General features: G+C 37.3%; 1 protein-coding gene across 1 annotated transcript in view; it reads left to right on the top strand.

The window, feature by feature from the left end:
- The first annotated feature begins 2,051 nt into the window (after positions 1-2,051).
- The window catches only part of LOC137046098 (inactive tyrosine-protein kinase PRAG1), a 33,326-nt gene continuing 13,605 nt past the window's right edge, over positions 2,052-21,772 (top strand). The window contains exons 1-3 of the mRNA XM_067423154.1: positions 2,052-2,615; positions 17,051-17,347; positions 21,685-21,772. The exon at positions 21,685-21,772 is cut by the window's right edge and continues 1,228 nt beyond it. Of these exons, the coding sequence (XP_067279255.1) occupies positions 17,141-17,347; positions 21,685-21,772 (295 nt within the window). The 5' untranslated portion in view covers positions 2,052-2,615; positions 17,051-17,140. The remainder of the gene's footprint in view (positions 2,616-17,050; positions 17,348-21,684) is intronic.

The following is a 21,772-nucleotide window of genomic DNA, read 5'->3' as shown; positions in this document are numbered from 1 at the left end:
GGTCAGAGGTCAGAGGTCAGAGCAAAGGCCGCAGAGATCTGAGCAGCTGAAGGAGCTGAAGAACTCCATCGTTGATTATGATCGTCCCTCTGAGTCTGCTCCAGATGTTGAGCTGTATTTGGGTTCAGTGTTTGATTCGCTGTGTGTGTGTGTGTGTGTGTGTGTGTGTGTGTGTGTGTGTGTGTGTGTGTGTGTGTGTGTGTGTGTGTGCGTGTGTGTGTGTGTGTGTGTGTGTGTGTGTGTGTGTGTGTGTCCATCAGTCGTGATGTTCACCTGTTGTTTCATTAATGATCTCATTAGTTCCCTTTGTGTGTTCCGTGTGTTTAGACACTGACTTCTGCTTCACCCTGTGTGTGTGTGTGTGTGTGTGTGTGTGTGTGTGTGTGTGTGTGTGTGTGTGTGTGTGTGTGTGTGTGTGTGTGTGTGTGTGTGTGTGTGTGTGTGTGTCTGAGTGAGTGTGTGTCTGAGTGAGTGTGTCTGAGTGTGTGTCTGAGTGAGTGTGTCTGAGTGAGTGTGTGTCTGAGTGAGTGTGTGTGTTTGAATGAGTGTGTCTGATTGTGTGTGTCTGAGTGTGTGTGTCTGAGTGAGTGTGTGAGTGAGTGTGTCTGAGTGTGTGTGTCTGAGTGTGTGTGTCTGAGTGTGTGTGTCTGAGTGAGTGTGTGTGTCTGAGTGAGTGTGTCTGAGTGAGTGTGTGTGTCTGAGTGAGTGTGTGAGTGAGTGTGTGTGTCTGAGTGAGTGTGTCTGAGTGAGTGTGTCTGAGTGAGTGTGTCTGAGTGAGTGTGTCTGAGTGTGTGTGTCTGAGTGTGTGTATCTGAGTGAGTGTGTCTGAGTGTGTGTGTCTGAGTGAGTGTGTCTGAGTGAGTGTGTGTCTGAGTGAGTGTGTCTGAGTGAGTGTGTGTCTGGGTGAGTGTGTGTCTGAGTGAGTGTGTGTCTGAGTGAGTGTGTCTGAGTGAGTGTGTGTCTGAGTGAGTGTGTGTCTGAGTGAGTGTGTCTGAGTGAGTGTGTGTCTGAGTGAGTGTGTCTGAGTGAGTGTGTGTCTGAGTGAGTGTGTGTCTGAGTGAGTGTGTCTGAGTGAGTGTGTGTCTGAGTGAGTGTGTGTCTGAGTGAGTGTGTGTCTGAGTGAGTGTGTGTCTGAGTGTGTGTGTCTGAGTGTGTGTGTCTGAGTGAGTGTGTCTGAGTGTGTGTGTCTGAGTGTGTGTGTCTGAGTGAGTGTGTATCTGAGTGAGTGTGTGTCTGAGTGAGTGTGTCTGAGTGAGTGTGTATCTGAGTGAGTGTGTGTCTGAGTGAGTGTATCTGAGTGAGTGTGTGTCTGAGTGAGTGTGTGTCTGAGTGAGTGTGTATCTGAGTGAGTGTGTGTCTGAGTGAGTGTGTCTGAGTGAGTGTGTATCTGAGTGAGTGTGTGGCTGAGTGAGTGTATCTGAGTGAGTGTGTGTCTGAGTGAGTGTGTGTCTGAGTGAGTGTATCTGAGTGAGTGTGTGTCTGAGTGAGTGTGTGTCTGAGTGAGTGTATCTGAGTGAGTGTGTGTCTGTGTGAGTGTGTGTCTGAGTGAGTGTATCTGAGTGAGTGTGTGTCTGAGTGAGTGTATCTGAGTGAGTGTGTGTCTGTGTGAGTGTATCTGAGTGAGTGTGTGTCTGAGTGAGTGTATCTGAGTGAGTGTGTGTCTGTGTGAGTGTGTGTCTGAGTGAGTGTATCTGAGTGAGTGTGTGTCTGAGTGAGTGTGTGTCTGAGTGAGTGTATCTGAGTGAGTGTGTGTCTGAGTGAGTGTGTGTCTGAGTGAGTGTGTGTGTCTGAGTGAGTGTGTATCTGAGTGAGTGTGTGTCTGAGTGTGTGTGTCTGAGTGTGTGTGTCTGAGTGTGTGTGTGTGTGTGTGTGTGTGTGTGTGTGTGTGTGTGTGTGTGTGTTTGTGTGTGTGTGTGTGTGTGTGTGTGTGTGTGTCTGAGTGTGTGTCTGAGTGTGTGTGTCTGAGTGAGTGAGTGTGTCTGAGTGTGAGTGTGTTGGTGTGTGTGTGTGTTTGTGTGTGTGTGTGTGTGTGTGTGTGTGTGTGTGTGTGTGTGTGTGTGTGTGTGTGTGTGTGTGTGTGTTTGTGTGTGTGTGTGTGTGTGTGTGTATGTATTCATGCCACGACAAGTTTTCCTGCTTCCAGCGCTGTGAACAGGGAATGAAGGGAATTTCTTCTAAATTCCCAAACTCTGGGATCATGGGATGTGTGGTTGTGAGTGTGAGTGTGTGTGTGTGTGTGTGTGTGTGTGTGTGTGTGTGTGTGTGTGTGTAGTTGACAGTGAATGTGAATGTAGTGATGAGATCCGCATCTGAATCTGATCGATCACTGTATTGATGTCAGTGATTGATGGAGCACTAATGCGTTTACAATCAACCCTTCAGAACATCAGCAACAAACATCCTGTGTGTGTGTGTGTGTGTGTGCGTGTGATGCACGTGTTATGTGTGTGTGTGGCTCCGCCCCCTCTGCAGGAGTCTCTGCTTCAGTCTCGCTCTGATCTCAGTCGCAGCGCGTCTGTCTGTCGGTCGAGCGGAATATCGCGTGTTTGTGGATCTATGAGCCTTTGCCACCGCGGCTGCTGTGTGTGTGTATGTGTGTGTGTGCGCCACTGCGGGTGAGTAAAGCTCAGTCTGTGTCTTTCTACATGCATGAACCATCGGGACGGGTCTTTGATCTGGACCCGTTTTCTTTAGAACCAGCTTTCGAGAGGATTGAGTCGCGCGCGTCCGGTTAATGTTGATCAGGTTCATTGATTCGCGCGGACGCCATATGGACTCGCCCTTAGAGCTGGTGTGTGATGCTCACATGTGTGTGCGCGACGCGACACAACGCGCTCTTTAGCGCTTATTGACATTCAAATTGGCGTCGCGTGTAAACAGATGTGAACGTGATTCCGACACGGAATGAAAACATTATTTTTTAAATGCGCCGAAATTCCGAGATAAGCATCGCACTTCTGCGGAAAAAATCTCCATCGCTTCCATATTGTGTAATCTGATAATCAATGCTTATTATAGTTCCTGCACAGAAATAATTGCTATTATGATTGTTAAAAGATTCATATTCTCGGTCATGTCTGATTATACCACATTTTCACAACACTTAGAAACTCTAAACCATGGTAAAGTCATTCTGGTTCTGGTGGAAAAAAAACATTATGTTAAGTTGACTCACTGATGGGTTGTGTATCTGATGTTGGTTTATGAATTATGTTTGTCTGGTTTGATTAGTAATAAGTGTGGACTACAAAAAAATGCTTTTATTTGGTATTTTTGTCTTGTTTTGGGAAAAATAACTCAAAATGAAGAGAGTTTTTGCTTAAAATAAGATAAATAATCTGCCAATGGGGTGAGAAAAATAATCTTGTTTTCTGTTTGAATTAAGATTATTTTTCTCACCCCATTGGCAGATTATTTATCTTATTTTAAGCAAAAACTCTCTTCATTTTGAGTTATTTTCCCCAAAACAAGACAATTACTTTTGCTCGTCTTCTTGTTTTAAGAATTTTTAGAAGTTTAGACTAGAAACAAGACAAAATGTCTAAGTAAAAAGCAAGGTCATTGTTTAATGTGAATCACATCTGATGTTTTTAATTCAGATATGTGCGTTAAATTAGTTTTGCAATGCGATTTCAGTCTGAACAGCCCAATCAGAGTAAAAGGGTTAGTTCACTCCGTTCATCTTCACACACAGTTTAAGATATTTTATATTTAGTCCGAGAGCGTATGCAAGTGTATGCACACTATACTGTCCATGTCCAGAAAGGGAATAAAAACATCATCACAGTAGTCCATATGAGACATCAGTGGGTTAATTAGAGTCTCTTGAAGCATCCAAAATACATTTGGGTCCAAAAATAACAAAAACTACGACTTTATTCAGCATTGGCTTCTCTTCCGCGTTTGTGTTCAGTCCTCAAATAAAGATTCAAACGGTTATGAATCAGCGAATCGATTCATGATTCGGATCGCGTGTCAAACTGCTGAAATCACGAGACATTGGCGATCCGAATCATTGATCACTTCACTGATTCATTTACATTTAATCATTTAGCAGACGCTTTTATCCAAAGCGACTTACAAAAAGGGGAAAGCAATAGAATCAACGAAACAAACAAGGCCAACAACCTGTAAGAGCTGTAAGAAATCTCAATTAATTAGCACAGTACACAAGTTTTTTTGTTGTTGGGATAAACAAACAAAAATTAATGGATAGTTAAGTGCTATTCTTTATTGGTCAGGTGCAATAGGAAGAGATTAATCAATTGATTCATAACCGTTTGAATCTTTATCTGAGGATTGAACACAAACGCGGAAGAGAAGCCAATGCTGAATAAAGTCGTAGTTTTTGTTATTTTTGGACCCAAATGTATTTTGGATGCTTCAAGAGACTCTAATTAACCCACTGATGTCTCATATGGACTACTGTGATGATGTTTTTATTCCCTTTCTGGACATGGACAGTATAGTGTGCATACACTTGCATACGCTCTCAGACTAAATATAAAATATCTTAAACTGTGTGTGAAGATGAACGGAGGTCTTACGGATGTGGAGCAGCATTTCATATTTTTGGGTGAACTAACCCTTTAAAGCAACTTTTACGTCCCTCTTAATTGCATTAAATCTGAATTGTGTGTGAACGCTTTGACACATTAGTGGAGCGTCTCTGTTCCCCCTTGAAGGTCGAAATGTTCATTGTTCAGGAGTGTTTTCAGCTGCCGCAGGAACAAAGAGCTTCTGCTGTTGTGTCTTAGGTTCTGACTTGTCAAACTTGTTGCCAGAGAGTCTAACGGCGCGACTCCAGCCACATTCCCCTCAGCTCTCAACCTGCCCTGAGCAAACACTGAGAATCACTGAGGCCTGAGGCGTCTGTTATCAGGCCTAACCGTCAGCTGGATGATGATTCACAGCTGCTTATGGATCATATAAATATGCTTTATGGTTCTGAGGCTATACTGCAGAATTAGTGCACACGACCAAAACGCACATTTAAAAATCATTTAAATCTTAGATGTTTATTAAGATCCTTTGAAACCCACAATATTCGAAATATAAGTTTAATATACTAATATATTAATATTAATATATTATATATATAATCCTAATCAATTTATGAAAATTATGTTAAAATAATTTTTGCATTTTTTCCATTGTTGTTGTTAACAAAATCTGTATGATTTATTAATTTTTAAAATTAAGTTAAAAAAATAAAATAATAATGTTTTGTAAATCATGAAATAGTCACTACCAAAACAGCTACCATGACCAAAACAGATGTGACTAAGGTTGCAAAGGGGCTGAAAGTTTCCAGTAAATTTTCAAAAAGTTTCCAAAAATCCTTAAAGGTTTCCATAAATCCAAGAAAAGTTTCCAAAAATACTTAAAGGTTTCCAAAAATCCAAGAAAAGTTTCCAAAAATCCTAAAAGGTTTCCAAAAATCCAAGAAAAGTTTCAGAAAATCCTAAAAGGTTTCCATAAATGCAAAAAAAGTTTCAGAAAATCCATAAAGGTTTCCATAAATCCAAGAAAAGTTTCCAAAAATCCTTAAAGGTTTCCATAAATCCAAGAAAAGTTTCCAAAAATACTTAAAGGTTTCCAAAAATCCAAGAAAAGTTTCCAAAAATCCTAAAAGGTTTCCATAAATCCAAGAAAAGTTTCAGAAAATCCTAAAAGGTTTCCATAAATGCAAAAAAAGTTTCCAAAAATCCAAGAAAAGTTTCCAAAAATTTGAGAAAAGTTTCAGAAAATCCTAAAAGGTTTCCATAAATCCAAGAAAAGTTTCCAAAAATCCTAAAAGGTTTCCAAAAATCCAAGGAAAGTTTCCGAAAATCCTAAAAGGTTTCCAAAAATGCAAAAAAAGTTTCCAAAAATTTAAGAAAAGTTTCCAAAAAATTTAAGAAAAGTTTCCGAAAATCCAAGAAAATTTCCAAAAATCCAAGAAAAGTTTCCAAAAATCCTTAAAGGTTTCCAAAAATCCTAAAAGGTTTCCATAAATCCAAGAAACGTTTCAGAAAATCCTAAAAGGTTTCCAAAAATCCAAGAAAAGTTTCAGAAAATCCTAAAAGGTTTCCAAAAATCCAAGAAAAGTTTCAGAAAATCCTAAAAGGTTTCCAAAAATCCTAAAAGGTTTCCAAAAATCCTAAAAGGTTTCCAAAAATCCAAGAAAAGTTTCAGAAAATCCTAAAAGGTTTCCAAAAATCCAAGAAAAGTTTCAGAAAATCCTAAAAGGTTTCCAAAAATCCAAGAAAAGTTTCCGAAAATCCAAGAAAAGTTTCCGAAAATCCTAAAAGGTTTCCATAAATCCAAGAAAAGTTTCAGAAAATCCTAAAAGGTTTCCAAAGATCCAAGAAAAGTTTCAGAAAATCCTAAAAGGTTTCCAAAAATCCAAGAAAAGTTTCAGAAAATCCTAAAAGGTTTCCAAAAATCCAAGAAAAGTTTCCAAAAATCCTTAAAGGTTTCCAAAAATCCTAAAAGGTTTCCAAAAATCCAAGAAAAGTTTCAGAAAATCCTAAAAGGTTTCCAAAAATCCAAGAAAAGTTTCAGAAAATCCTAAAAGGTTTCCAAAGATCCAAGAAAAGTTTCCAAAAACCCTAAAAGGTTTCCAAAAATCCAAGAAAAGTTTCAGAAAATCCTAAAAGGTTTCCAAAAATCCTAAAAGGTTTCCAAAAATCCTAAAAGGTTTCCAAAAATCCAAGAAAAGTTTCAGAAAATCCTAAAAGGTTTCCAAAAATCCAAGAAAAGTTTCAGAAAATCCTAAAAGGTTTCCAAAAATCCAAGAAAAGTTTCAGAAAATCCTAAAAGGTTTCCAAAAATCCTAAAAGGTTTCCAAAAATCCTAAAAGGTTTCCAAAAATCCAAGAAAAGTTTCAGAAAATCCTAAAAGGTTTCCAAAAATCCAAGAAAAGTTTCAGAAAATCCTAAAAGGTTTCCGAAAATCCAAGAAAAGTTTACGAAAATCCTAAAAGGTTTCCATAAATCCAAGAAAAGTTTCAGAAAATCCTAAAAGGTTTCCAAAGATCCAAGAAAAGTTTCAGAAAATCCTAAAAGGTTTCCAAAAATCCAAGAAAAGTTTCCAAAAATCCTTAGAGGTTTTCAAAAATCCTAAAAGGTTACCATAAATCCAAGAAAAGTTTCAGAAAATCCTAAAAGGTTTCCAAATATCCAAGAAAAGTTTCAGAAAATCCTAAAAGGTTTCCAAAAATCCAAGAAAAGTTTCAGAAAATCCTAAAAGGTTTCCAAAAATCCAAGAAAAGTTTCCAAAAACCCTTAAAGGTTTCCAAAAATCCTAAAAGGTTTCCAAAAATCCAAGAAAAGTTTCAGAAAATCCTAAAAGGTTTCCAAAAATCCAAGAAAAGTTTCAGAAAATCCTAAAAGGTTTCCAAAAATCCAAGAAAAGTTTCCAAAAACCCTTAAAGGTTTCCAAAAATCCTAAAAGGTTTCCATAAATCCAAGAAAAGTTTCAGAAAATCCTAAAAGGTTTCCATAAATCCAAGAAAAGTTTCAGAAAATCCTAAAAGGTTTCCATAAATCCAAGAAAAGTTTCCAAAAATCCTAAAAGGTTTCCAAAAATCCAAGAAAAGTTTCCAAAAACCCTTAAAGGTTTCCAAAAATCCTAAAAGGTTTCCATAAATCCAAGAAAAGTTTCAGAAAATCCTAAAAGGTTTCCATAAATCCAAGAAAAGTTTCAGAAAATCCTAAAAGGTTTCCAAAAATCCAAGAAAAGTTTACGAAAATCCTAAAAGGTTTCCAAAAATCCAAGAAAAGTTTCCAAAAATCCTTAAAGGTTTCCAAAAATCCTAAAAGGTTTCCATAAATCCAAGAAAAGTTTCAGAAAATCCTAAAAGGTTTCCAAAAATCCAAGAAAAGTTTCAAAAAATCCTAAAAGGTTTCCATAAATCCAAGAAAAGTTTCCAAAAACCCAAGAAAAGTTTACGAAAATCCTAAAAGGTTTCCAAAAATCCAAGAAAAGTTTACGAAAATCCTAAAAGGTTTCCAAAAATCCTATGAGGTTACCATAAATCCAAGAAAAGTTTCCAAAAATCCTTAAAGATTTCCAAAAATCCTAAAAGGTTTCCATAAATCTAAGAAAAGTTTCAGAAAATCCTAAAAGGTTTCCATAAATCCAAGAAAAGTTTCAGAAAATCCTAAAAGGTTTCCAAAAATCCAAGAAAAGTTTCCAAAAATCCAAGAAAAGTTTCCAAAAATTTAAGTAAAGTTTCCGAAAATCCAAGAAAAGTTTACGAAAATCCTAAAAGGTTTCCATAAATCCAAGAAAAGTTTCAGAAAATCCTAAAAGGTTTCCATAAATCCAAGAAAAGTTTCAGAAAATCCTAAAAGGTTTCCATAAATCCAAGAAAAGTTTCAGAAAATCCTAAAAGGTTTCCATAAATCCTATAAGGTTACCATAAATCCAAGAAAAGTTTCCAAAAATCCAAGAAAAGTTTCCAAAAATCCAAGAAAAGTTTCCAAAAATCCAAGAAAAGTTTCCAAAAATTTAAGTAAAGTTTCCGAAAATCCAAGAAAAGTTTACGAAAATCCTAAAAGGTTTCCATAAATCCAAGAAAACTTTCAGAAAATCCTAAAAGGTTTCCAAAAATCCAAGAAAAGTTTACGAAAATCCTAAAAGGTTTCCATAAATCCAAGAAAAGTTTCCAAAAACCCAAGAAAAGTTTACGAAAATCCTAAAAGGTTTCCAAAAATCCAAGAAAAGTTTACGAAAATCCTAAAAGGTTTCCAAAAATCCTATGAGGTTACCATAAATCCAAGAAAAGTTTCCAAAAATCCTTAAAGATTTCCAAAAATCCTAAAAGGTTTCCATAAATCTAAGAAAAGTTTCAGAAAATCCTAAAAGGTTTCCATAAATCCAAGAAAAGTTTCAGAAAATCCTAAAAGGTTTCCAAAAATCCAAGAAAAGTTTCCAAAAATCCAAGAAAAGTTTCCAAAAATTTAAGTAAAGTTTCCGAAAATCCAAGAAAAGTTTACGAAAATCCTAAAAGGTTTCCATAAATCCAAGAAAAGTTTCAGAAAATCCTAAAAGGTTTCCATAAATCCAAGAAAAGTTTCAGAAAATCCTAAAAGGTTTCCATAAATCCAAGAAAAGTTTCAGAAAATCCTAAAAGGTTTCCATAAATCCTATAAGGTTACCATAAATCCAAGAAAAGTTTCCAAAAATCCAAGAAAAGTTTCCAAAAATCCAAGAAAAGTTTCCAAAAATCCAAGAAAAGTTTCCAAAAATTTAAGTAAAGTTTCCGAAAATCCAAGAAAAGTTTACGAAAATCCTAAAAGGTTTCCATAAATCCAAGAAAACTTTCAGAAAATCCTAAAAGGTTTCCAAAAATCCAAGAAAAGTTTACGAAAATCCTAAAAGGTTTCCATAAATCCTATAAGGTTACCATAAATCCAAGAAAAGTTTACGAAAATCCTAAAAGGTTTCCATAAATCCAAGAAAAGTTTCAGAAAATCCTAAAAGGTTTCCAAAAATCCAAGAAAAGTTTCAGAAAATCCTAAAAGGTTTCCAAAAATCCAAGAAAAGTTTCAGAAAATCCTAAAAGGTTTCCAAAAATTTAAGTAAAGTTTCCGAAAATCCAAGAAAAGTTTCCAAAAATCAGAGAAAAGGTTACCAAAAATCCTAAAAGGTTTTAGGATTGACTTAATATTGAAAATATTACATAATATTAAGTAAATATTAATGCACTTAAAATTGATAAAGCCAACAGATTGTACTACACCTCACTTCACATCACTGGTGCGCATCGTGAGACTAAACGATGGACATGTTTAAAGATGTGCTGGCTCAAACATGCATTTCAGTCTTTGGGACAAGCAAACGTATGATTGCATTCGTGTCGTATTCATGTGTCCGAGTGTGACATGCACATATTTAATCCCTGGAACACATTTGAGTTTCAGCGGAGTCTGCTTTAGATGGAGAACTCTTCCTGAATGTTAATTACTCAAATCTAAATGAAGAGAGTTTTTGCTTAAAACAGGCAAAATGATCTGCCAATGGGGTGAGAAAAATAATCTGATTTCTGACTGAAATGTTGTCTCCGTCGCAAACAGAATTAAGATTATTTTTCTCACCCCATTGGCAGATCATTTTGCCTGTTTTAAGCAAAAACTCTCTTCATTTGGATATTTTACCCCAGAAAACAACTGATCTAGTAAATGCATCTTGATTTAAGAATATTTAGATATTTGGACTGGAAACAAGACACAAATACTAAATAAGAAGAGCATTTTTTCCCGTGTAAAACAAGAGCAGCAGGTGCCAGAAGAGAGGCAAGGCAAGTTTATTTATATACGTAACGGCAATTCAAAGTGCTTTACACAGAAATGAATTAAAATAGAGAGAACTATATTTTAGAGAGTTTCTAAACCACAAGTGCTTCCTCTGCAAACTCGGCTTTGCACAATGACTCAGTCTGCTGAAAGTATTTAAAGGCACAGCTGGTTAGAACAGGAAATAATGTGGCCTGTTTCAAAGAACTCGGCATTCGTGGACCAGCTAATCTCACACACGTTTGATTTGGTGGGAAAGTTCAGCCTCAGGTTATGATTCACTTTCCTTTGGAAAAAAAATCACAAAGGTGATTCTTTAAAAGTCATTTCCAGCATCGCGTCAGTCTTTCCATGACCTATATAAGAGCACCTTTTCTCATCTTCCTCTGTCTTTGGTGTTGGAAAACTCCCTGAAACTCCTAGTCTTGAGTTTTCTTCCACACACCAAACACGTCACAATATTCCTCATTATAATAATTCATGCGCATAACAAATGGGCTTTCCCAAACACTGCAAAAAATGCTCTTCTTATTTAGTATTTGTGTCTTGTTTCCAGTCCAAACATCTACAAATTCTTAAATCAAGATGCATTTACTAGATCAGTAAAACGACATGAGATATTTTTTCTTGTTTTCTGGGGTAAAATATCCAAATGAAGTGAGTTTTGCTTAAAACAGGCAAAGTGATCTGCCAATGGGGTGTATTTTTTGGATTTTTGGAAACTTTTCTTGGATATTTGGAAACTTTTTTTAGGATTTTTGTAAACTTTCTTGGATTTTTGGAAACTTTTCTTGGATTTTTATAAACTTTTTTAGGATTTTTGGAAACTTTTCTTGGATTTTTGTAAACATTCCCGGATTTTTGGTAACCTTTTAGGATTTTTGTAAACTTTTCTTGGATTTTTGGAAACGTTTCTTGGTTTTTGGAAACTTTTTTAGGATTTTTGGAAACATTTCTTGGATTTTTGGAAACCTTTTAGGATTTTTGGAAACTTTTCTTGGATTTTTGGAAACTTTCTTGGATTTTTGAAAACCTTTTAGGATTTTTGGAAACTTTTCTTGGATTTTTATAAACTTTTTCAGGATTTTTGGAAACTTTTCTTGGATTTTTGAAAACCTTTTAGGATTTTTGGAAACTTTTCTTGGATTTTTATAAACTTTTTCAGGATTTTTGGAAACTTTTCTTGGATTTTTGGGAACCTTTTAGGATTTTTGGAAACTTTTCTTGGATTTTTGGAAACTTTCTTGGATTTTTGAAAACCTTTTAGGATTTTTGGAAACTTTTCTTGGATTTTTATAAACTTTTTCAGGATTTTTGGAAACTTTTCTTGGATTTTTGGGAACCTTTTAGGATTTTTGGAAACTTTTCTTGGATTTTTGAAAACCTTTTAGGATTTTTGGAAACTTTTCTTGGATTTTTGGAAACATTTCTTGTTTCCGAACAGAAATAAGATTATTTTTCTCACCCCATTGGAAGATAATTTTTCCTGTTTTAAGCAAAAACTCTCTTCATTTAGATATTTTCCCCCAGAAAACAAGCAAAAAAAGCAAAAAACAAGCAAAAATATCTTGTCGTTTTACTGATCTACACTGTAAAAAATTATTTACAAAATAAGTTACCTGGTTGCCTTAAAATTGAGTTCATTGAAATAAAAAAAATTGTTAAAACAATGAAAATTTTTGAGATTTGACAACCTTTAATTAAAATTTATGAAAATTTGCAAGCATATTGGGTCATTTTATTTGTTATGATGCTGCCAAACTGTGCTATTTTCATGATTTATCATATTTTTTATGTGGTTCAGATACAATAATATTTTGAGTTTCTATTTATTAAACCAATTTTAAGGCAACCAGGTTACTTACTTTTTTAAGTTAAACCAACAATGTTTTTTTTTTTTTTTTACAGTGTAGTAAATGCATCTTGATTTAAGAATATTTCGATATTTGGACTGGAAACAAGACAAAAATACTAAATAAGAAGACAATTTTTTGCAGTATATCGAATCGTGACATAAGTGTATCGTTACACTTATACAACACACAATCCAGCTGACCAATCAGAGCACAGTGTGCTTTTCAGGAGGAGGGGCTTGATAGAGGCAGAGTTACTGACAGACTGGGAAGAGAGGAGCCGCAAAAAAATGGAGAATATGAGGAAATAATCAACATTACACTGCAAAAAATGCCCTTCTTACTCAGTAATTATGTCTTGTTTCCAGTCCAAATATCTATACATTCTTAAATCAAGATGCATTTACTAGATCAGTAAAACAACAAAATATATTTTTTCTTGTTTTCTGGGGAGAAATATCAAAATGAAGTGAGTTTTTGCTTAAAACGGGCAAAATGATCTGCCAATGGGGTGAGAAAAATAATCTTATTTCTGTTTGGGACGGAAACAAAAAACAAGATTTCAAACAGAAATCAGATTATTTTTCTCACCCCATTGGCAGATCATTTTGCCCGTTTTAAGCAAAAACTCACTTCATTTTTATTTCTATTTTTAACAAAACAAGGAAAAATATCTTATGCCGTTTTACTGATCTTTAAGAATTGTTAGATATTTGGACTGGAAACAAGACAAAAGTACGTAAGTAAGTAGGGCATTTTTGGCAGTGTACCTGCTCTAGTAGAGCCCAAAAGTGCATAATATGGCCTCTTTAAATACCGGAACGGTTTACAAGTCCGTCTGTGTGAGTTTTCGCACCGCCGCTCGTGTCGGTAAACGCCGAGCCGTTGTCTGTGGTGTGAAAGCTCACCGTGGTGCGAGTCTCCCTTCACATTCCTCACATTCCCATCCGTCAGAAAACGCTTCCCGAATGTGGGAACGCATTCCAGCTCATCATTCGGGAGGAACACAAGAGCCTCTAATTTTGGTGGCCTGGGAAAGTGTCGTTTGGAGATGGACGGGGTCAACGATCCACTGACCTCCAGTCTATTGAAGACTGTAAAACAAGCTACAATCCAAATGTTCACATGATTGATTATAGGGTCATTTCATGCCAACTCAACCAATCTTTTTTTTCAGGCCAAAGAAATACCTAAATGAAGAAGAGCCAGAATATGAACTGTCACAGATGTATATTGTCTGAGTTATCACTGTTTTGTAGAGGAGGGTCAAAATGACAATTTCCACTTAGAGCCAAATTAGAGGGGTGTAAAAATGACTTAAGAAGAAAGGCAGAATTATTATTTTGGTTTTACTCAGAGATTAGTAGATCTATTAGAGAAATCTGTTGACTTTTTCAATCTGTGTTGCATTATATCCCAACGGTGAGCGCTCAAAAGTAGGAAAAAAGCACTTTTTTTGTTTTTTGCCCCAAGTTTGCGTGCCTGTAACTCAAGAAGTATTAAAGATATCTCAAAATCCTTTTAGATTCTGGTTCTCAACAAACTTTTAATATTCATGTTTATGGTCATATGACCTTTGAAATAAAGATGATACATGAAAATTTAAGAACCATAATACTTTAATACTTCTTGAGTTACAGGTACGCAAACTTGGGGCAAACAACGCAAAAAGTGTTTTTTCCCCATTTTTGAGCGCTCACCGTTGGGATATAATGCAACGCAGATTGATAAAGTCAACAGATTTCACTAATAGATCTACTAATCTCTGAGTAAAACCAAAATAATAATTCTGCCTTTCTTCTAAAGTCATTTTTACACCCCTCTAATTCGCCTCTAATTCGCCTCCTCTACAAAACAGTGATTACTCAGTCAATATACATCTTTCGCATTTCATATTCTGGCTTTCATTACTATTTATGCTTGTCTTTCTTCAGAAAAATATTAACAAAATCAAAAATTTGAGCTGGGAAAGTTTGGGAAAATTGGGTTGATTTGACATGGAATGGCCCTAAATGAAATCTTCACTGTAGTGTATTTAGTATATTATTAATTTGAAATTATTTGTTTTTGCTTTCATTTAGCTATCTAAGAGTTTAAAAAGCCATTTTATAGTAAACATATGTCAAATGTTGTCTAAAATCTGTTTTTAAATGTCTGCTATGGGCTTCTCCTCGTGTTTGAACAGAAGTTGTGTTGATTAATTTCATTACTCAGGCTGTGGTTGAGTTTCGTGTGATTCGTGAAGTTTTTCCATTGGAACGCTTTCTATGAAGGGAGGGATGAGGAACTGAGCAGCGGATTTGCTCCTTTTGTTTTTCACTAGCAGGCGTGAAGTGATTTTCGTCTGATTATTCAGGTCAAAGTCTCTTTGTCTCTTGAGCATGCTTGAAATGTGCAAAGGTTTAAAGGAGTGGCAAACATACAGAGGTGGACAAACTACACAACTTCATTACTTGAGTAAAAGTAACAATACCATTGGTCAAATATTACTCCGTTACAAGAGAAAGTTGTCAAACCAGATTTTTTCTTAAAGCTCCACTGTGTGATATTTTCCCCCATCTAGCAGTGAAAAGGTTTATGGCCCTCCAGTGAATAATAGTCTGTTCCTCTCAATTCCGTTTGAACTCCTACGGTGGCCGATTTAGTCCAAGATTAACATGGCTTCCAGTTCGACCTCGTCCATGAGTGCTCCTTCAAGTGATGAGGTTACTTTAGAAAACTATTATAATTTGCAGTTATTTAATTTGCCAGTTAATATGTAGGTTAGGATATCTAGATAAAATGAATAATAGTTTTCGAACAATCGCCCTCTTCACATTCAACACGGTGCCATCAAATGTTAAACGGCGAAAGGCAAAGCTTGAATTTACGGGTTTGTTCCTCTTTGGCTTCGGTACTTTTTTAAGATGGAGGGGCAACAAGCCGACCAGCATTCAAACCCCTCACCCGCATAGATATCCATAATAAAGGCTGGATGTTTCATGCGCGCTGTTGCCCAATGGAGGTCGCCGTCCGCAACTGGTGGCCATCTTGTCACAGTTGTCACTTAAACTCATTTAAATACTTGTAGAAAAGTTACAAAGCTCTTTATAAAGCTGCTGTCACTTTAAGGCCGAATGCACGGATCCAATACACTGATACACATCTGATATTCTCACACTTCACTCTTCTGTTTCTCCCAGACGTTTACGTGTTTGTACATTTTATAAGACATGCATTAAGTGTATGCCAACTAAACTAATCTTTAATCTTTTCAGAAAACGTAAAAAAACACTGACACAAAAAAATCATCCACTGACTTTCAAAGCTGCTACAGAAACGACTTTTGACTTCGAGGACTTTGATAGAAATTTAGTGAAGTTAAAGTCAAAGTATCCCAAACAAACTATACTCAAGTAAAGATAATCAAAAGGTGTACTTAAAGGGATAGCTCACCCAAAAATGAGCCTGTGATGTTGATCTGCTGACCCCCAGGGCAACATGTTTGTTTCTTCAGGAAATGAACACAAATGAAGATTTTTAACTCCACCTTGCTGTATAATGATGTGAATGGGTAACAATTCTACGAGAGCAAAAAAACATGCTTAGAGAACGTGCACAAAACCCTGCTGCTCGTGACGACACACTGATGTCTTAAGACACGAACCGATCGGTTTCTGCCAGAAACACAACAGCATTTATGTTATTTTTTTACCTCATATCAGACGAATCTCATCTAATGCTCCCATCGGCTATTACTGCCGTCTGGTGAGGTCAAACTGACGCGATCATAGATAATAATATATATGTAGATTGCTCCTTCGGCAGATCTGCGCAGGCTCTAATGAGGAGTATATATATATATATCTATGATCGCGCCAGTTTGACCTCACCAGACGGCAGTGATAGCGGATGGGAACGCTAGATGAGATTCGTCTGATATGAGGTAAAAAAATAACACAAATGCTGTTGTGTTTCTGGCAGAAACCGATCGGTTCGTGTCTTAAGACATCAGTGTGTCGTCACGAGCAGCAGGGTTTTGTGCACGTTCTCTAAGCATGTTTTTATTTGCTCTCATAGAATTGTTACCCATTGACATGCATTATACGAGCAACGGTGGAGTTAATCTTCATTTGTGTTCTACTGAAGAAACAAACATGTTGGATGCCCTGGGGGTCAGCAGATAAACATCACAGGCTCATTTTTAGGTGAACTATCCCTTTAAGTAGAGTACTCAAGTAAACACTGCAAAAAATGCTTTTCTTACTCAGTATTTTTGTTTTGTTTCTAGTCAAAATATCAAAACATTCTTACATTAAGAAACATTTACTAGACAAGTAAAAATGATTGTCTTGTTTTGGGGAAAATAACTCAAACTTAAAGGGTTAGTTCAGCCAAAACTGAAATGTCTGTCATTAACTCCTCTCCCTAATGTCGCTCCACACCCGTAAGACCTCCGTTCATCTTCACACACAGTTTAAGATATTTTATATTTAGTCCGAGAGCGTATGCAAGTGTATGCACACTATACTGTCCATGTCCAGAAAGGGAATAAAAGAGAGGCAAAAAGAGAAGCCAATGCTGAATAAAGTCGTAGTTTTTGTTATTTTTGGACCCAAATGTATTTTGGATGCTTCAAGAGACTCTAATTAACCCACTGATGTCTCATATGGACTACTGTGATGATGTTTTTATTCCCTTTCTGGACATGGACAGTATAGTGTGCATACACTTGCATACGCTCTCGGACTAAATATAAAATATCTTAAACTGTGTGTGAAGATGAACGGAGGTCTTACGGGTGTGGAGCGACATTAGGGAGAGGAGTTAATGACAGACATTTCATTTTTGGCTGAACTAAGCCTTTAATGTCATGTAATGTAATGAAACCTGTTTTACCTCAATCATCTGACATTTATCCGGTGTTTTTTCCAGGATTCGTGGCTGCTGATATCCTGGTCTGGATCGCAGACTATGACCGACGCTTGGCTGTAGAGTCCGATCCGACGGGAAGTCTACGTTAAAATGTCTGCGTGTGGAGAGTTTGCAGAGCACGTTTGGAAACCAGGATCCTGTAAGAATTGCTTCCATCCTCGCAGCGCCCACGGACAGACCGGGGAAGATGAGGATGGGATGACGTCTCCATCTCCATATAGCAAACCTACAATCGCTGTCAGACCCACAATGATGAACATGGACGTCACAATGGACCTCAACATGAACTCAGAACAGGTGAATGCAGCACAAACTCTTAAAGGGTTAGTTCAGCCTGTAGTGTAAATTGTGTGATTAATTCCTCCTGTGGTTGGCCAGCCGTCAGACCTCCGCTCATCTTCACACACAGATGAAGATATTAGTGTTGAAATCCGATGGCTCAGAAAGGCCTTCATTGACACCAATGTCATTTCCTCTCTCAAGACCCATAAAGGCACTAAAGACGTCGTTACAAAGCCCATCTCACTACAGCGGCTCTACAATCATTGATGAAGAGACCAGAATAGAGTTAGTGCGCAAAAAACACTAAATAACGACTTATATAGTGATGGCCGATTTCAGAACAAAGCTTCGAACCGTTATGAGTCAGTGAATCGATTCATGATTCGAACCGTTATGAGTCAGTGAATCGATTCATGATTCGAACCGTTATGAGTCAGTGAATCGATTCATGATTCGAACCGTTATGAGTCAGTGAATCGATTCATGATTCGGATCGCCAAAAGTCTCGTGATTTCAGCAGTTTGATACGCGATCCAAATCATGAATCGATTCACTGACTCATAACGGTTCGAAATTTTGTTTTGAAATCAGCCATCACTACAGGTCCTTCTCAAAAAATTAGCATATTGTGATAAAGTTCATTATTTTCCATAATGTAATGATAAATTTTTTACTTTCAAATATTTTAGATTCATTGCACTTCAACTGAAATATTTCAGGTCTTTTATTGTTTTAATACTGATGATTTTGGCACACAGCTCATGAAAACCCCAAATTCCTGTCTCAAACAATTAGCATATCATGAAGCGGTTCTCTAAACGAGCTATTAACCCAATCATCTGAATCAACTAATGAACTCTAAACACCTGCAAAAGATTCCTGAGGCTTTTAAAAACTCCCAGCCTGGTTCATTACTCAAAACCGCAATCATGGGTAAGACTGCCGACCCGACTGCTGTCCAGAAGGCCATCATTGACACCCTCAAGCGAGAGGGGAAGACACAGAAAGACATTTCTGAACGAATAGGCTGTTCCCAGAGTGCTGTATCAAGGCACCTCAGTGGGAAGTCTGTGGGAAGGAAAAAGTGTGGCAAAAAACGAGAAGAGGTGAGCGGACCCTGAGGAAGATTGTGGAGAAGGACCGATTCCAGTCTTTGGGGGACCTGCAGAAGCAGTGGACTGAGTCTGGAGGAGAAACATCCAGAGCCGCCGTGCACAGGCGTGAGCAGGAAATGGGCTACAGGTGCCGCATTCCCCAGGGCAAGACACTTCTGGGCTGCAGAGAAGCAGCACTGGACTGTTGCTCAGTGGTCCAAAGTACTTTTTTCGGATGAAAGCAAATTTTGCATGTCATTGGGAAATCAAGGTGCCAGAGTCTGGAGGAAGACTGGGGAGAAGGAAATGCCAAAATGCCTGAAGTCCAGTGTCAAGTCCCCACAGTCAGTGATGGTCTGGGGTGCCATGTCAGCTGCTGGTGTTGGTCCACTGTGTTTTATCAAGGGCAGGGTCAATGCAGCTCGCTATCAGGAGATTTTGGAGCACTTCATGCTTCCATCTGCTGAAAAGCTTTATGGAGATGAAGATTTGGTTTTTCAGCACGACCTGGCACCTGCTCACAGTGCCAAAACCACTGGTCAATGGTTTACTGACCATGGTATTACTGTGCTCAACTCTCCTGACCTGAACCCCATAGAGAATCTGTGGGATATTGTGAAGAGAAAGTTGAGAGACGCGAGACCCGACACTCTGGATGAGCTTAAGGCCGCTATCGAAGCATCCTGGGCCTCCAGAACACCTCAGCAGCGCCACAGGCTGATCGCCTCCACGCCACGCCGCACTGAAGCAGTCATTTCTGCTAAAGGATTCCCCATCAAGTGTTGAGTGCAGAACTGAACATCATTATTTGAAGGTTGACTTTTTTTTGTATTAAAAACACTTTTATTGGTTGGATGAAATATGCTAATTTTTTGAGACAGGAATTTGGGGTTTTCATGAGCTGTATGCCAAAATCATCAGTATTAAAACAATAAAAGACCTGAAATATTTCAGCTGGTGTGCAATGAATCTAAAATATATGAAAGTTGAATTTTTATCATTACATTATGGAAAATAATGAACTTTATCACAATATGCTAATTTTTTGAGAAGCACCTGTATATAAGTTAATTAACAATACAAACTATTACAGGAAAACCCATTGACGTTGATCAAACACATTGATCATGCTTACAGGTTGTGGCCCGTTTTTAAAGTTGGAACGGCTCCATCTTTCAGGACAAGCCGTTGTGCGAATCCTGAATTTAACTCGCGACGATTGTGGAAGCTTTCCTCCATAAAATGTGCAGCATAGAGAGCGAGATTTGGTCCTAATTATGAGGGACCGAGTTAAAAACACATTTTAACCATTGATCCCTAACTCCCTGAACAAAGTGGACCTGCAATCCGGATGAAAATAAGAGCGTCGGCAACTAACTATACCACAGCAATAAAAAATGGCCTCGTCCTCTTTATTTAATATTCTAGGAGGCGGGGTTTATGCAAATATTGGGGTTAGTGATGTCATCAACCCTGGAGGAATGTCTGTAGTTCTCTACCGGCCGTTTGCTGTAGTCCTTAGAAAGGGATTTCTTTAAAAGCAAATATCTCCATTTCCTTTAAACTTGGAGCGTTGTAACTTTGCAGATGTTGTTTATGCTCAAACAGCGACATTACACACTAACTAAAGTTAGAAAAGTGCTTTACCATCCGTTTAAACTCTTATGGTGGGTTCAGATGGGCGAGGATTAATCACATTCTCCACCACATGGGTGGAGACGGGAATGTCTTTGTAAACGCAAGATAACAGACAGCCATGCAGCTGTATGCTCGCTTTACAGGAAGGGAATGATATAGACACATTCAGGCTGTTTAAACAAAGATAATTAGATCACAGCCAAGGGCATTGATTCATTTCTATGACGGCTACAAAGCAAACACACAGTGAGTCACGTAAAATTGTCTGTGGAGTCAAAGAAGATTGGTTATTTGTACTTGGGTGAATAATTGTCACTATGCATTGCCTAGACATGCCTGGTTTTAACCTGTGAAATTTTGCCACAGTGTTTTTTTTAATGCTTTGAAGCCGTCGTGATCTCATGTGATTGGCAGTGAATCATTGATTTACATGTTTTATAGCAACGCAAAAACCATTGGTTTAATTCCCAGGGAAAGCAAGAACTGATGCAGCGTGTATCTTGAAAGCAAAGGGGCATCGGACTGGGGGTAAAACCAGTACTGACTACCAGGGCACTTGAAAAGTCTGGAATATTTTATATTCTGAGTGCATCCATCCATTATAAAAGTTCATCTATCCATCATGTTTCTATTATCACAAAAGTGTATCTATCCATCATAAAAGTGCATCTGTCCATCATAAATGTGCATCTATCCATCATAAAAGTGCATCTATCCATCATAAAAGTGCATCTGTCCATCATAAAAGTGCATCTGTCCATCATAAATGTGCATCTGTCCATCATAAAAGTGCATCTGTCCATCATAAAAGTGCATCTGTCCATCATAAATGTGCATCTATCCATCATAAAAGTGCATCTATCCATCATAAAAGTGCATCTGTCCATCATAAATGTGCATCTATCCATCATAAAAGTGCATCTATCCATCATAAAAGTGCATCTATCCATCATAAAAGTGCATCTGTCCATCATAAAAGTGCATCTATCCATCATAAAAGTGCATCTGTCCGTCATAAAAGCGCATCTATCATCATAAAAGTGCATCTGTCATCATAAAAGTGCATCTATCCATCATAAAAGTGCATCTATCATCATAAAAGTGCATCTATCCATCATAAAAGTGCATCTATCGTCATAAAAGTGCATCTATCAATCATAAAAGTGCATCTATTATCATAAAAAGTGCATCCATCCATTAAAAAAGTGCATCTATCCATCATAAAAGTGCATCTATCCATCATGTTTCTATCATCATTAAAGTGCATCTATCATCATAAAAGTGCATCTATTATCATAAAAAGTGCATCTATCCATCATAAAAGTGCATCTATCAATCATAAAAGTGCATCTATTATCATAAAAAGTGCATCCATCCATTAAAAAAGTGCATCTATCCATCATAAAAGTGCATCTATCATCATAAAAGTGCATCTATCCATTAAAAAAGTGCATCTATCAATCATGAAAGTCTGTTTTGGGAACATGGGGGCCCATCAGGACTGGGATCTTGTGCTACGCCCCTGCTTGAAAGCATTTGATAAATGCATATATGTAAACATGTGATAAAGTTTCTAATGTTTGAATTATTCCCACACTTATGGCTGCTTCTGTGTCTCAGGATAACCAGAAGACCTCTGCTGAACTCAAGAAAGCCCTGGATTTGGCTCCTCTGTACATCGATAGCAATGGATGTAATAGATCTCTAA

This window comes from Pseudorasbora parva, chromosome 18, assembly GCF_024679245.1.
Source record: "Pseudorasbora parva isolate DD20220531a chromosome 18, ASM2467924v1, whole genome shotgun sequence".
NCBI classification, from domain to species: domain Eukaryota; kingdom Metazoa; phylum Chordata; class Actinopteri; order Cypriniformes; family Gobionidae; genus Pseudorasbora; species Pseudorasbora parva.
This window is presented reverse-complemented; position numbering and strand designations above follow the sequence as displayed.